The 15,868-nt window shown below is 43.6% G+C and overlaps 1 protein-coding gene across 2 annotated transcripts in view; it reads right to left on the reverse strand.

The window, feature by feature from the left end:
- The window catches only part of LOC309562271 (uncharacterized protein), a 34,874-nt gene extending 20,154 nt beyond the window's left edge, over positions 1 to 14,720 (reverse strand). Inside the window, exons 1-3 of one of the 2 annotated variants that reach the window (XM_082266391.1) lie at positions 14,571 to 14,720; positions 2,678 to 2,806; positions 1,224 to 1,313 (exon numbers count right to left, since the gene is read on the reverse strand). In XM_082266391.1, coding sequence (XP_082122517.1) covers positions 1,224 to 1,313; positions 2,678 to 2,806; positions 14,571 to 14,640 — 289 coding nt within the window. In that variant the 5' untranslated portion in view covers positions 14,641 to 14,720. The remainder of the gene's footprint in view (positions 1 to 1,223; positions 1,314 to 2,677; positions 2,807 to 14,570) is intronic. The other variant, XM_082266392.1, reaches the window with a different exon arrangement.
- Positions 14,721 to 15,868: the final 1,148 nt, after the last annotated feature.

The following is a 15,868-nucleotide window of genomic DNA, read 5'->3' on the forward strand; positions in this document are numbered from 1 at the left end:
GTGTTCAGTAGGCAATCAATAAGGATTCAGTTCACTATTGTCTAATTTAGGAAATTGAGTATTCTACACTGCCCTGAGGAAGTCACGTGTGGCCGTGACGTAACGCGTAGGATTACCCAGAAGTGACGTATCGGAACGGAACGGAGATCCCGGAACAAGACCTGACAGATGATTGAGCGCGATTTTAAATGTGAGTTGGCTATAAATTTTGTAATAAAAACCTTGAACTACTACACTATGTTGGCCCCTATTATTTACATGAGCCCCAAGGAGTAAAGAGAAACATTATGGAATCGAGAGTGGGAGGAATATAGGCAACCCCCATAAGAAAGATAAAGACACCCAGGAGAAGGTACCAAACACTAACCAGGAGGGAAGGAAATCACCCCAAAAGGAGACGAACGACGCTGAGATAAAAGGAACCAAAAGGAACCAGAGGCACTGAGGGCTGAGTGATACAGGCGTATTGCTTACCTCATTAAGGTGAGCATTTAGGACACCTAGAAGTGTATGCACTGAAGAAATCCAAAACACTGGAAATAAAGGTGGAGGAAGATAGAAAGCACTACGGATCACTTTGAATTTATGCTATTTCAGTTTTTTCGGACACTTATATATTATTTAGCACCAAAAGGAGTGTACTGTTATATTTTAAAATTTATATAGAAGCACTGTGTATGGTATATTTATATACTGGCGCACTTGGTCACTTTATGAATTAAGCACTTTATATGTTAAATTGGATGAAAGGCACTCCATAATTATTGATTATTTATCAGCACGGATTGATTTTTTATATATATGCTAAAGCACTGTAGGTTTAATATACCGTCGTCACCGTTACTTGAAGCACACCAGCACTTTATATTTTTTTAATAGAGTGTTACAGGAATATAGTATTTATATATGAATTTTAATTGGAAGAAAAGTGTATATATATGTATGAAGAAGAACTGGTTTAAAAACACCCTAAAGCGCATTACAACCCCCTACACATATTTTGCAGCAGCTGTTTACTTAGTATCAGTTTGAGTATATGCAGCATTTTATGGTGATTATTTGCCTCTCTCTGTGTTAGCGCAGGAACCATACCTATAAATTCTACACTGTATCATACTGTATGTACAGCAGATTAAATGTTGGGTAAGATTGGGTCTTCTGATTGGGTTGAGCTGGAGGAAAATGTTGTCCTCACCACATACTAGATTTGTGGAATTACTTACATTTCACTGTCAGTCCAATCACAGCCACAGACAAAATTAGGCACAGCAGAAGGAAGACCAGGGAAAGGTGCAGAGAGCACCTACGGAGGCCTAAAACACAGAAATGTCAAAGTTATTTCATAGACTAAGACATGGACTATACCAGAATCACGCGAGGTGAGATATGAGCTACCTCCAAATCATTTCCATCACTGCTAAGTCTCTAGGTGTCCTAATGTCATGATAAACCAGAGCTGGCCCGGGACAGAGGGGGAGGGAGGAGGGGAAGCTGTACTTTTCCCAATTATTATTTCTCCTAGGGGGGTAGGAGTAACGCGAGGAAATCTACTAGAGGATGTGTAGCACTGCTCCCGTAGGAGCTGCTGAGAATAGAACTACCTTCGGTCTCCCTCTGATTATCCTGTTGCCAGATACCAGGTATTTTCACACGTTGCCAGGTGCACACACACTTTTTCGCTCATTGTCACCAGTGACCAGTCTAGTGGATCTGTTTTTGGTGTTTTATTTGAAGAACTTGGATAGGGGAAGGGATTAGTGGGATACTCCAAATTCAACTTTGTACAGGTGAGGACAACTCTCACTTGGCCTCACTTTAGTGGAACTGAATAGCAGATCTTCTGCTGAACCATACAGGACTTGCATGGGAAGAAGAAGTCCTTTGCTTGTGTTGGCAGCAGACTTAGTGAACTTTGTATATTCCGGACACCATCCAGTGTTCCCTTTAGCTTACACCCAACCTGCTGACTTTCTAGCACCAAGTGGGGGATTCTAACAGCAACAGTCTCTAGGATCCCTGTAGGAAGTCTGTACTCACAAGGCCCTGGTTGCAGGTCACCTTCCTCTGTGATATTAGATGAGATCCATGAATATCCTCCCTCAGTCAGCCATCAAAAGAGTTCCTGGGTTTCAGCATCTGTTTCTGGCCCTCAGGTTGACCACCTGAGGCTGCATGGCAGCCTGTGCTGGGGAGAGGCGACAGCCCCCTTCCTACCTGGACTCCGCTCTGCAGCTGAATACCAGGAGCCAAATGTGCACCTCAGGTATAAGTACAGTTACCTAGCATGCACCGGGGCCCCGCCCATGCCTATTGGGCAGGGCTGTAAAGACATCCCCTGCTCTCACTGTCCAATACACTGTATCACTATTAGATCAGTGTGAAACATCAAGCCAGGATGAGCAACATCAGAGTACACTGGGCAGGTTCTATCCACCAATCACAGCTCTCTATTCAGCAGACAGCTCCTAGATTTACCTGGCTGTCTCCCTACTAAGCAGAGAAACCAAAAACTCTACACACCTACACTATCACCTACCTAGGAGGGTGCTACATATGGAACCAACTAAACAATACTGCTGGGATCATAAAGTTTAGTGCTACAAATGCTCTCTCTCGCTTTCCGCTGTCAGTTTCACATTGACTTATCATGAATATATGATCCAGTGTCACCCCCTACCTGCCATCAGCTGATGGCCCCTTCCCATAGGGGGCGTTGGAGGCGGTCTATGCTCTCTGGCTGGCTGCAGACCAGTTACATTCTCATACATAACATCACCGTCCTCATTGAGATCCTCCAGGGTGGAGCCTGAAATAAAAACAAAGTCATTGGATGAAGGAAATAAAAGAGTGTGAGAGGATGTCATATGTTGTAGATTATCCCACATTGTGACCGGAATATTTAATATAGATTCTGGGTCATATCCCAAACAGAGCAAGTAGTGACTTCACCAGTAACTGAATTTTACTGGGGTAGAGGCCACTGGTAAAACCTCTGCAGAGTCACAGCTGAGACAAATTATAAAAAAATGTCACTCTGCGCTATCGGTACTGTGACTGTTGACTTCTGAGGAACAGATACTTACCAGCTGCTGGAGTCCAGCATTGTCTTCTATGCTGCTGAATCTCTGCAGGGCTTCTGCTCCTTCATGACGCTATCTTAGATTTGGGAGTCAGCTGTGACTTCCTGATATCCTATAGCTGGCTCCCCTACTGCACATGCATGAGCCGCAGCCTACAGTGGGACTTTGGAACAACTTCAGGAACAACTCCTAGTATATACAGTCTATATTCAGTTCCTTTCCTTCCTCCAGCATTTCACTTGCTTGCAGAATCACCAATGGTGTCACTATGCAAAGGTCTGAAGCACTGGCCCATTACAGGCAGGGACCCCAGGCCCCTACAGTATACTTGTAGGATGTAGAGTGACAGCACAAACACATTTACTGCACTTCCTCCTGTGGTCACTGGTCCCAGCACCACCTCTTCAGGCCCTGTGAGCCCTCCTGGCTGCAGAAGCCCCTTTTACTAGCCCTCCTGGCTACTTCACCACCTTCCTGACTGACTCTCCCCAGTCCTCCAGACTGACACTCAGGAGATCTCCTGGACGTACTGACTCTCTCTCCTGCTGTCCTCACACCTGCTCCCATGCATCCAAGAAGGATGTTGTAGAGGGTCCCTCCTGCACCTAAGCCCCAGGCTGAGGTCGCCCCCCCCCCAGACTAGGGGGCACCTTCAAGCGCCATTGACATCCTCTACAGCACTCCATCTCCATCTTTCACCCAACTGTCCCTGCTGGCATGACCCAAAAGTATTTAAGAGGTGACCGACCCCGTCCAGCCCATTTACTGAGGATTGGCTGGGGCCCTCCTCAAAACTCCAAGCAGATCCTCCTAGACCCCACCCTCTACTTTTGAAAGCTTCTCCAAGGTTCCAGAGAGAAGGGGGTGATTACCAGAGATGCTGCTTGATGAGTTATCCAGCCCCCCTGAGTTACTCATTATAACGGTACTCACCATCACTGGGAGTGAAAGACAGATACTTAATGGTTTGGATTGCTTCAAGTGGGACAGTAATATTCGTCAGCAATATCTCTCAAGGAGTATGAAGATTTAATCCCACTTTACACTGTGAGAACTATAGCCTGTTGCCATGAAGTCTGTTTCATAGATAATCATAGCCAAACGTAGATGTGTATTCCATGTACTTAAATGAAGGAGACGGACAGACTGACATTACCTATTGTCTATTTATTGAGATGGAATGCGGATTGTGTTAAATCTGCCTGTCCCATTGTTAAATGTTAATGAGCCCACATTGTTCTGTCCAGATGGCTAGATAATTAGTTCAGGTTAATTCTGTTTCTGTATACAATTTAATTTGCATATGATGTAATCAGGCAACCCCTGACCGGTGTGTAGTAATCTGATTAGGAGGGGGAGGTCCATGCTGTATATAAATTCTGTGTGACTGTTAAAAAAAGAGAGATTCCAGTACAAGCTAAGTTGTTGGCTAGCTTTGTATGGGGGCGGCTAGGATTTGATATATATGTTCAGTACTGCAAGGAAGCTGTATACTGACGGAAGACCACAAGTACAGTGTGGGTCGGCGGTTCTGTTACACTCATCCCTGACCCAGATTCAACCTAGGCCTGGCTGACAGCCAAGACAAATTTACCTACACTAACATCTCTAGCACGCTAGAGGGTGCTACACTATAATGAGCGGGTACCCGCTTGTAGGCAGGTGAAGTCCACTTTATCCACTGCAGATAGCGTTCTTCTGCAGCGGCACTGTAGTTAAAGAGGAAGTCAAGAGGAATATGGCTTCCTGGGCCACTGGGGTTGCAATTTTACTGTATGCTGCCACTCCATGTGACTCTAGCAGCCATCTTGGCAGAGCCTTTTTGAAGGCCCTGGCTTCCAGGTTTGGCAAGCATTTTGCAAGGTAGTAGAGTAGGGACACCCTGCCTGATAGGGACAGAACTAGCAGCAAGGAAAGGTTCCTGAAAAGGAGTGATAGAGTAGTGCTCATAACCTTACTGGACATCTTCCTGTTTGGGCACAAGATGGCCAGGCCACATTCTTACCCTCTCAACAGTTTTCCTGAAACCTGCTGGGGTAACCTGCACAGATATACAGAGTGCCCAACTAATAGAACAAAATGCCATTATGGTGGATGGAAAAATCATTTTGCAAAGTTCTATAGAATCAAAATGAATAAATAAATAACCTCCTGTTGCTCGTTATGACTCCTGAGGCTGCCATGTCTCTGAGAAGATAAGCAAGAATACAACTACTGCTTATACAGAGGAGCAGAATGCCACACACAGACGTTACAAAAAAAGAGGAAGCTTTATATGGGGAAGTGGTTCACTTTATATTAAATATATAACTAAAAACTCCCGAACTGTTAAAAAGAAGAAACACAAAGTGATGTCAGTTATGCAGCTGCATAAACAAAGGCGATTATTTGGAAAAAGCAGTTCCTCCAAATTGACTCTGTCAAAAAAAAAAGATACAAAGCAGGGCAGCAGAGTATACCGTTACTTAACATGCTCATATACAGACACAGGCTCCTTCAATTCCTTTCCCTACAATTACCCAGATTCCCACAACACCCTAGGCTCCTGGAATCACCCAGGAAATATACATTTCTCTGTTTACTGCCCTCAGCAGGGCAGCTGGGCATGTGATCTGCAGCCACGTGTAAGCTCCTCCACCTTTGGTCCTGGTATGCTGGCAGCCAAATTGCAGCCCAATAGCTTGCAGCCTCTACAGAAAACACAGTCACTGCAGAGATGACTTGTTTTACTTGTTATCAGAGTAATTCACTACAAGTGGGGTGTCCCTGTATCTCTAGCCACTCCTCCAGTCATTTACCTGTGTTACCAGCCCTCAGACTCTTCCAGCCACTTGCCTGTGTTACCAGCCCTCAGACTCCTCCAGCCACTTGCCTGTGTTACCAGCACTCAGACTACTTCAGCCACTTGCCTGTGAAACCAGCCCTGAGATTCCTTCATCTGTTCACATGTGGTACCATCCCCAAGATCCCTTCATCTATTACCCTGTGGTACCAATCCTGAGATCCCTTCATCCTTTCACCTGTTGTACCAGCTCTGAGATCCCCTCATTTGCTCACCTGTGGTACAAGCCCTGAGACTCCTCCAGTCATTCACCTGGGTTGCATTCCTTGAGATCCCTTTGAATATTCACCGGTGGTAACATCCCTAAGATCCCTTAATCTGTTCATATGGGGTACCAGACCTGAGATTTCTTCATTTGTTCACCTGTGGTATCAGTCCAAAGACTCCTCCAGTCATTCACCTGTAATACCAGTCCTGAAACTCCTCCAGCGACTCCCCGGTAGTATCATCCCTGATATTTCTTCATCTGTTCACCTGTGGTACTATTCCTGAGATTTATTCATCTGTTCACCTGTGGTATCAGTCCTAAGACTCCTCCAGTCACTCCTCCAGTCATTCATCTGTGTTACCAGTTCTGAGACACCTCCAGCCACTCACCTGTGATGTCACTCTTGAGATTCTTTCATCTGTTCACCTGTGGTATCATCCCCGAGACTCCTTCAGTCATTCACCTGTGGTACCAGACCTGAGATTTCTTCATCTGTTCACCTGTGGTATCAGTTCTAAGACTCCTCCAGTCATTTACCTGTGATACCAGTCCTGAGACTCCTACAACCACTGGCCTGTGATACCAACCCTGAGATTCCTTTATCTGTTTACCTGTGGTACCATCCCTGAGACTCCTCCAGTCATTCACCTGTGGTAGCAGACCTGATATTTCTTCATCTGTTCACCTATGGTACCAGTCCTAAGACTCCTCCAGTCATTTACCTGTGATACCAGTCTTGAGACTCCTACAGTCACTGGCCTGTTATACCAACCCTAAGGTTCCTTCATCTGTTTACCTGTGGTACCATCCCTGAGACTCCTCCAGTCATTCACCTGTGGTACCAGACCTGAGATTTCTTCATCTGTTCACCTGTGATATCAGTCCTAAGACTCCTCCAGTCATTTACCTGTGATACCAGTCCTGAGACTCCCACAACCACTGGCCTATGATACCAACCCTGAGATTCCTTTATCTGTTTACCTGTGTTATCATTCCTGAGACTCCTCCAGTCATTCACCTGTGGTACCAGACCTGAGATTTCTTTATCTGTTCACCTGTGGTATGGGTCATAAGACTCCTCCAGTCATTCACCTGTGATACCAGTCCTGAGACTCTCACAGCCACTCGCCTGTGACACCAACCCTGAGATTCCTTCATCTTTTCACCTGTGGTACCATCCCTGAAATGTCTTCATCTGTTCACCTGTGGTATCAGTCCTGAGATTCCTCCAGTCATTCACCTGTGTTACCAGCTCTGAGATTCCATCATCTGTTCACCTGTGGTATCAGTCCTAAGACTCCTCCAGTCACTCCTCCAGTCATTCACCTGTGTTACCAGTCCTGAGACTCCTCCAGCCACTCACCTGTGATACCAACCCTGAGATTCCTTCATCTGTTCACCTGTGGTACAATCCCTGAGACTCCTCGTGTCATTCACCTGTGGTAGCAGACCTGAGATTTCTTCATCTGTTCACCAGTGGTATGGGTCATAAGACTCCTCCAGTCATTCACCTGTGATATCAGTCCTGAGACTCTCACAGCCACTCGCCTGTGACACCAACCCTGAGATTCCTTCATCTGTTCACCTGTGGTACCATCCCTGAAATGTCTTCATCTGTTCACCTGTGGTATCAATCCTGAGACTCCTCCAGTCATTCACCTGTGTTACCAGCTCTTAGATTCCATCATCTGTTCACCTGTGGTATCAGTCATAAGACTCCTCCAGTCACTCCTCCAGTCATTCACCTGTGTTACCAGCTCTGAGATTCCATCATCTGTTCACCTGTGGTATCAGTCCTGAGACTCATCCAGTCATTCACCTGTGTTACAAGCCCTGAGATTCCATCATCTGTTCTTCTTTGGCACCAGCCCTGAGACTCCTCCAGTCATCCACCTGTGTTACCAGCCTGGAGATCCCTTTATCTGTTCACCTGTGATGCCTAGTGACCTGATTGAGCCACCCAGACATCGCTTTGAGCAGCACCTGTTTGCACAGCTTCATCATCTTTTTAAAACTGTTCTGTACTGTATGTACGCAATTTACCATCCTGACCCTGTATGCACTGGTAACCCTACTCTGCATCTATTTAGTTAACTTCTGTTACATTTGCCCACTTTTTGATCATTTGGTCCATTCCTTTTACCATTACAACTGAGAGCAGCTTTGGATAGCAGGCACCCCAAGGTGCTCATACCTATAATGGCTTTCCTTGTCCCTGCTATGAGCAGACTCTGAAATGTTCTGCGCAAGCTCCCACACTTCTGCCTGATCCCTACAGCTCTTCACAGATTTCAACTGACCCAATGCTATGATTGGCTGAATCACTAGATAGAAGGAACATGTAGGAAAGGGAACAGGTGGGTAAACTCCATTACTATCAGAAACTGGTATCGATGGCCATTCTGAACAGTGCAAAATTGGAGCACAACTGAGAAAAGCGGTGCTGCTAAAGGTATGTGCATGGACCTTGGAGTACCTGCAGTACATTTTAGCAACTTTATTATTTATTTAATCACTATTGAAGCAGCTTTAAAGTGCTAAAAGGATACAAATCTAAACTTCTAAGGAAGCTACACACACAACCTTAAGTCATTCAGCACTACAAAGCAAGAGTGACCATGACCTTGTGTTCAAATGTCCATTGAGTAAATGGTGGAGTATTTAAAAGTTTAAGAAGATAACAAGCCAGACACCCAGAATAAAGGTGTTGACATGTGCTATATAATAAACATAGTGGCAAAGCTAGCCATGGATATATGACACAGCGGACTGACATTTTTGCTGGAAATTTATTATAATTCCCAATATTCATATTAATTACTAGCTGCAATTACATAGTTAGTCTGGTTGAAAAAAGACACAAGTCCATCAAATTCAACCAATAAAAGGAGGAAAAAAATCTTACAATCCCATATACACAATCCTATACCCGCAGTTGATCCAGAGGAAGGCAAAAAACCCCAGCAATTTGCTCCAGCAGGGGAAAAAAACCCTTCCTGATTCCCCGTGAGTCAATCAGACATTCCCTGGATCAACTTTACCTATAATAATTACTACCCATTTATATTATGTACATTTAGGGAAGAATCCAGGCCTTTTTTAAAGTAATCCACTGAGCTGGCCAGATTTAGCTCTTGGGGGAGGTTATTCCATACTTTCACTGCTCTTACTGTGAAGAAACCTTTCTGTATTTGAGGATTAAATCTCTTTCTTTTCCCCCAGACGTAAAGAGCGCCCCCTTGTCCTCTGTGGTGAAGAACTCAACGCCAAGTTCACTATATGGACCACTTATCTATTTATTCATGGAGATCATATCCCCCCTTATGTATTTATACATGGAGATCATATCCCCCTTATGTATTTATACATGGAGATCATATCCCCCCTTATGTATTTATACATGGAGATCATATCCCCCCTTATATATTTATACATGGAGATCATATCCCCCCTTATATATTTATACATGGAGATCATATCCCCCTTATGTATTTATACATGAAGATCATATCCCCCCTTATGTATTTATTCATGGAGATCATATCCCCCCTTATATATTTATACATGGAGATCATATCCCCCTTATGTATTTATACATGAAGATCATATCCCCCCTTATATATTTATACATGGAGATCATATCCCCCCTTATGTATTTATACATGAAGATCATATCCCCCCTTATGTATTTATTCATGGAGATCATATCCCCCCTTATGTATTTATACATGGTGATCATATCCCCCCTTATGTATTTATACATGGAGAACATATCCCCCCTTATATATTTATACATGGAGATCATATCCCCCCTTATGTATTTATACATGGAGATCATATCCCCCTTATGTATTTACACATGGTGATCATATACCCCCCTTATGTATTTATACATGGAGATCATATCCCCCCTTATGTATTTATACATGAAGATCATATCCCCCCTTATGTATTTATTCATGGAGATCATATCCCCCCTTATATATTTATACATGGAGATCATATCCCCCCTTATGTATTTATACATGAAGATCATATCCCCCCTTATGTATTTATACATGGAGATCATATCCCCCCTTATATATTTATACATGGAGATCATATCCCCCCTTATGTATTGATACATGGAGATCATATCCCCCCTTATGTATTTATACATGGTGATCATATCCCCCTTATGTATTATACATGGAGATCATATCCCCCCTTATGTATTTATACATGGTGATCATATCCCCCTTATGTATTATACATGGAGATCATATCCCCCTTATATATTTATACATGGTGATCATATCCCCCTTATGTATTATACATGGAGATCATATCCCCCTTATGTATTATACATGGAGATCATATCCCCCCTTATGTATGTATACATGGAGATCATATCCCCCCTTATGTATTTATACATGGTGATCATATACCCCCTTATGTATTTATACATGGTGATCATATCCCCCTTATGTATTATACATGGAGATCATATCCCCCTTATGTATTTATACATGGTGATCATACCCCCCCTTATGTATTTATACATGGAGATCATATCCCCCCCTATGTATTTATACATGGAGATTATATCCCCCCTTATGTATTTATACATGGAGATCATATACCCCCTTATGTATTTACACATGGAGATCATATCCCCCCTTATGTATTTATACATGGAGATCATATCCCCCCTTATGTATTTATACATGGAGATCATACCCCCCCCCTTATGTATTTACACATGGAGATCATATCCCCCCTTATGTATTTACACATGGAGATCATATCCCCCCCTGGAGATCATATCCCCCCTTATGTATTTACACATGGAGATCATATCCCCCCTTATGTATTTACACATCGTGATCATATCCATTCTTATATATTTATACATGTTCATCAAATCCCCACCCCCATGTATTATAAATGGCAATCATACCTCCCCTTTTATATATTTATACATGTTGATCATATCCCCTCCTTATCTCCTCTTCCCAAGAGTGAATACATTCAGTTCCTCTAATCTTTTCTCATAGCAGATCTCCTCCATGCCTCTTATCAGTTTGGTTGCCCTTCTCTGAGCTTTCTCCAGTTCTCCGATATTCTTTTTTAAGAACTGGAGCCCAAAATTGAACTGCATATTACAGATTAAGTCTTACTAATGATTTGTACAGGGGCAAAATGATGTCTCTCTCTCTGGAGTCCATGCCTCTGTTAATACAAGAAAGGACTTTGCTTGCTTTGGAAACCACAGCTTGGCATTGCATGCTATTTTTACGTTTATGATCTACCAGAACACCCAGATCCTTCTCCGCTATGGATTCCCCCAGATCCTTCTCCGCTATTGATTCCCCCAGATCCTTCTCCGCTATGGATTCCCCCAGATCCTTCTCCGCCATGGACTCCCCCAGATCCTTCTCCGCCATGGACTCCCCCAGATCCTTCTCTGCTATGGATTCACCCAGATCCTTCTCCGCTATGGATTCTCCCAGATCCTTCTCCGCTATGGATTCCCCCAGATCCTTCTCCGCTATGGACCCCCCCCAGATCCTTCTCTGCTATGGATTCACCCAGATCCTTCTCCGCTATGGATTCCCCCAGATCCTTCTCCACCATTGACTCCCCCAGATCCTTCTTCGCTATGGATTCCCCAGATCCTTCTCCCCTATGGACTCCCTCAGATCCTTCTCCACTATGGATTCCCCCAGATCCTTCTCCGCTATGGACTCCCCCAGATCCTTCTCCACTATGGATTCCCCCAGATCCTTCTCCATTATGGATTCCCCCAGATCCTTCTCCGCTATGGATTCCCCCAGATCCTTCTCCGCTATGGACTCCCCCAGATCCTTCTAGGCTATGGACTCTCCCAGATCCTTCTCTGCTATGGATTCACCCAGATCCTTCTCCGCTATGGATTCCCCCAGATCCTTCTCCACCATTGACTCCCCCAGATCCTTCTTCGCTATGGATTCCCCAGATCCTTCTCCACTATGGACTCCCCCAGATCCTTCTCCACTATGGATTCCCCCAGATCCTTCTCCGCTATGGACTCCCCCAGATCCTTCTCCACTATGGATTCCCCCAGATCCTTCTCCGCTATGGATTGCCCCAGATCCTTCTCCGCTATGGATTCCCCCAGATCCTTCTCCGCTATGGATTCCCCCAGATCCTTCTCCGCTATGGATTCCCCCAGATCCTTCTCCGCTATGGACTCCCCCAGATCCTTCTAGGCTATGGACTCCCCCAGATCCTTCTCCGCTATGGATTCCCCCAGATCCTTCTCCGCTATGGATTGCCCCAGATCCTTCTCCGCTATGGATTCCCCCAGATCCTTCTCCGCTATGGATTCCCCCAGATCCTTCTCCGCTATGGACTCCCCCAGATCCTTCTAGGCTATGGACTCCCCCAGATCCTTCTCCTCTATGGATTCTCCGAGATCCTTCTCCACTATGGATTCCCCCAGTTCTACTCCCCCTAGTATGTATGATGCATGCATATTCTTAGCCCCCAAGTGCATAACTTTACATTTATCAACATTAAACCTCATTTGCCACATAGTTGCCCAATGAGATCAGCTTGTAAGTTGGAGACATCCTGTAAGGAAGTTATTCCACTGCAAAGCTTGGTGTCATCTGCAAAGACGGAAATCCCCGACTCAATATAATTTATAAATATATTAAAAAGTTGGGGTCCAAATTACCATCTTAAAAAAGTGTACAGCTGGAAGCCATGGTGTTCTAATGGTGATTTTGTCAGATAATGGGGTTGATGGGGGGGGGGGTTTAAAGTTGGGAAAAAGAAATAGAAAGCAAGCGTTGCTGATTGATTTACCTGTACAGCTTTCTTTGCAATATCGCCATGCTTTCCAATTCTGGAATACATTCACTTTTGCTAATAGGAATGAAAGCTGAGCATTTTAAACACCCCTTACATTGTAGTATGGTTTGTTCCAACCCCTGGGACTTTTGCCACTTTCATTGGACAGCTTGTCCCGCATGTACAATACATGTAGAAAAGAGTTAATAGGTATGTAAAATAATACAAGAAATTGATGGAGTAAATACTCTCATTGCAAGGGTTAGGCACATACAAGAACCAAAATACAATATGTTTCTCTGTATTGGGTCTTTACTACCCAACAGCTTTTCAAAAAGTGGTCATCACCAGAAAGATTTGAATTCTGATTGGCTGCTCCGCTTACACATTGTTACATTATTAGATAAACAGGTTTATTTGAATATTAAAAAAGAATAGCGCAACCATGCAAAAGAAATGACTATCAAATATGGAGACCATCCATAAATAAAAATGGGGATTTAGTTCCACCATATGGCCATATCGTGCTCAAGCCCACCACTGCATCAAAGTACCCCATTATCAGTGGGTCCTACACTATCCATAAAAAAGGGGTGAATCCAGCCTCTCTAACCCTTGGAGATAACACTCCTTGCTGGGAGAGATGTGCTAATGCACTGCAGGGGACTCCTCCTATATCTACTTGATAGAGGACACCAATAGAGTACAGGTGTGTGTGGGGGATGGGATGCTCAACCCCATAAGTCTGGTCAGACCGAATACATAATAAACAAGCAAAAAATTGGGGGAGCAAACCCTGAACATGTATATCTAAAGCCGGTGCAGCTATGGACCAAGCAACATGTATATTAAAAAAGAATAGCGCAACCATGCAAAAGAAATGACTATCAAATATGGAGACAATTTTTATGGATAGTGTAGGACCCACTGATAATGGGGTACTTTGACACAGTGGTGGGCTTGAGCACGATATGGCCATATGGTGGAACTAAACCCCATTTTTATTTATGGATTGCCTCCATATTTGATAGTCATTTCTTTTGCATGGTTGCGCTATTCTTTTTTAATATACATGTTGCTTGGTCCATAGCTGCACCGGCTTTAGATATACATGTTCAGGTTTTGCTCCCCCAATTTTTTGCAGGTTTATTTGAATGTGTAATTATAAATCTGTGGATTTCTCAGGACATCGGGAAGGAAGTATGTAGCTCCCTTGTTACCTCCTCCCATGCTTGCCTCCTAAACTTCTCCAGAGCCTCTCCCATCCTCTGGAGCCCCCTGACCCCAAATATGTCTGATCAGCTCCTACCATGTCTGCCTTCAGGCGATCCTTGAAAACGAATTTATTGAGGAAAGCCTAACCCACCTCCACCTAAGAACTGTACTTTATCCACCTCCATCAGATCATCTCCTGCAGCTTTTACTTTTTGTACCACCTCCCCCTCCCTTTAGATTGTAAGCTCCATGAGCAGAGCCCTTCTATTCCTTCTATATTGAACTTTATTGTAACTGTACTGTCCCCCTTCATATTGTAAAGTGCTGCATAAACCATTGGCGCTATATAAATCCCCTTTGATAATAATAATCAAAGTAAGAAGAAATAAATAAAGTAGCAAACAATTACCGCTGTGCTTGGTGTCCATCGGGGCGATGCCAGTGAATTTCAGGTCAGCGTAGATAACGGGGTTCGTCATCAGAGAGATAATAGAGATATCAGAGAGATAATAGAGATATTTGAGAGATAATAGAGATATTTGAGAGATAATAGAGATAGCAGAGATAGCAGAGAGATAATAGAAATAACAGAGAGATAATAGAGATAGCAGAGAGATAATAGAGATAGCAGAGAGATAATAGAGATAGCAGGGAAATAATAGAGATAGCAGAGAGATAATATAGATAGCAGAGAGATAATAGAGATAGCAGAGAGATAATAGAGATAGCAGAGAGATATTAGATGAGAGACAACGATGATAACTGTAATAAAAGAGGAAGAAAGAAGAAGCTGACTTTTAATATAGATGAGAGTGTGCGAGGAGGAATCGCACTTCAATGAGTAATCAGTTAGAAATCTCGCCCACCAACTTACCATGTCGGAAAAATAAGTTTTACATCAGAAGTAATTTTTTCTATAATGGTTGAAGTTAACCATGAACAGAGAAAGATATGATGTACATCGGGGTGGGGCAATTCATTCTCCCAAGGGCCACATGAGAAACTGGGGTTGTTAAGGACAGTGTGGGGACAACGTCATTCAGAGCCCCGGGCAAACAAGCCAAACTGCACCCCCTAGGATGTATAAGCATTATATGTCTGCAAAAATCCCCCCCCCCCCAAAAAAAATATAAAACTGAGCACTAATCTGCATGCTTTTCCCCCAAGCATAAATTCCCCCTCCTCCCAGTACAAATCCGCCCACCAAGCTAGAATCGCCCCTCCCAGCGCAAATCTTTGCAGCCTGCATCCCGAAATACCCCCAGCACAAATGCCCCCCCCCCCAAAAAAAAAAGTCATACCTACTAGCACAAGTTCTCTACCCCTAAAACCGTATTTGCACATCGGTCTTACAAAAGCAATTTTTTGGGGAAAAAATACACTTTTTTTAATGAAAAAATAAGAAAGTAGTAGTTAGCCCAATTTTTTTCTTAATTGTGAGGGTACTCACCGTCACTGGGAGTGAAAGACAGATACTTATTGGACACTGAGAATATGACTTGGATTACAAATGGGAACTGTATTTTCACTTATGCTAATGTGTATTGTACTTCAATGTCAGAGACAGGCTCTCCCTATTGTCTGTGTATTGAGGTGAGATGTGAGACCTGTTAAGCTTGTCTGTTCCATTGTTAAATGTTAATGAACCCACATATTGTTCTGTCCAGATGGCTAGATAATTAGTTCAGGTTAATTATATTCCTGTAT

Source organism: Pelophylax lessonae (genome assembly GCF_965119305.1).
Source record: "Pelophylax lessonae genome assembly, chromosome: 1".
In the NCBI taxonomy this organism is placed as follows: Eukaryota; Metazoa; Chordata; class Amphibia; order Anura; family Ranidae; genus Pelophylax; species Pelophylax lessonae.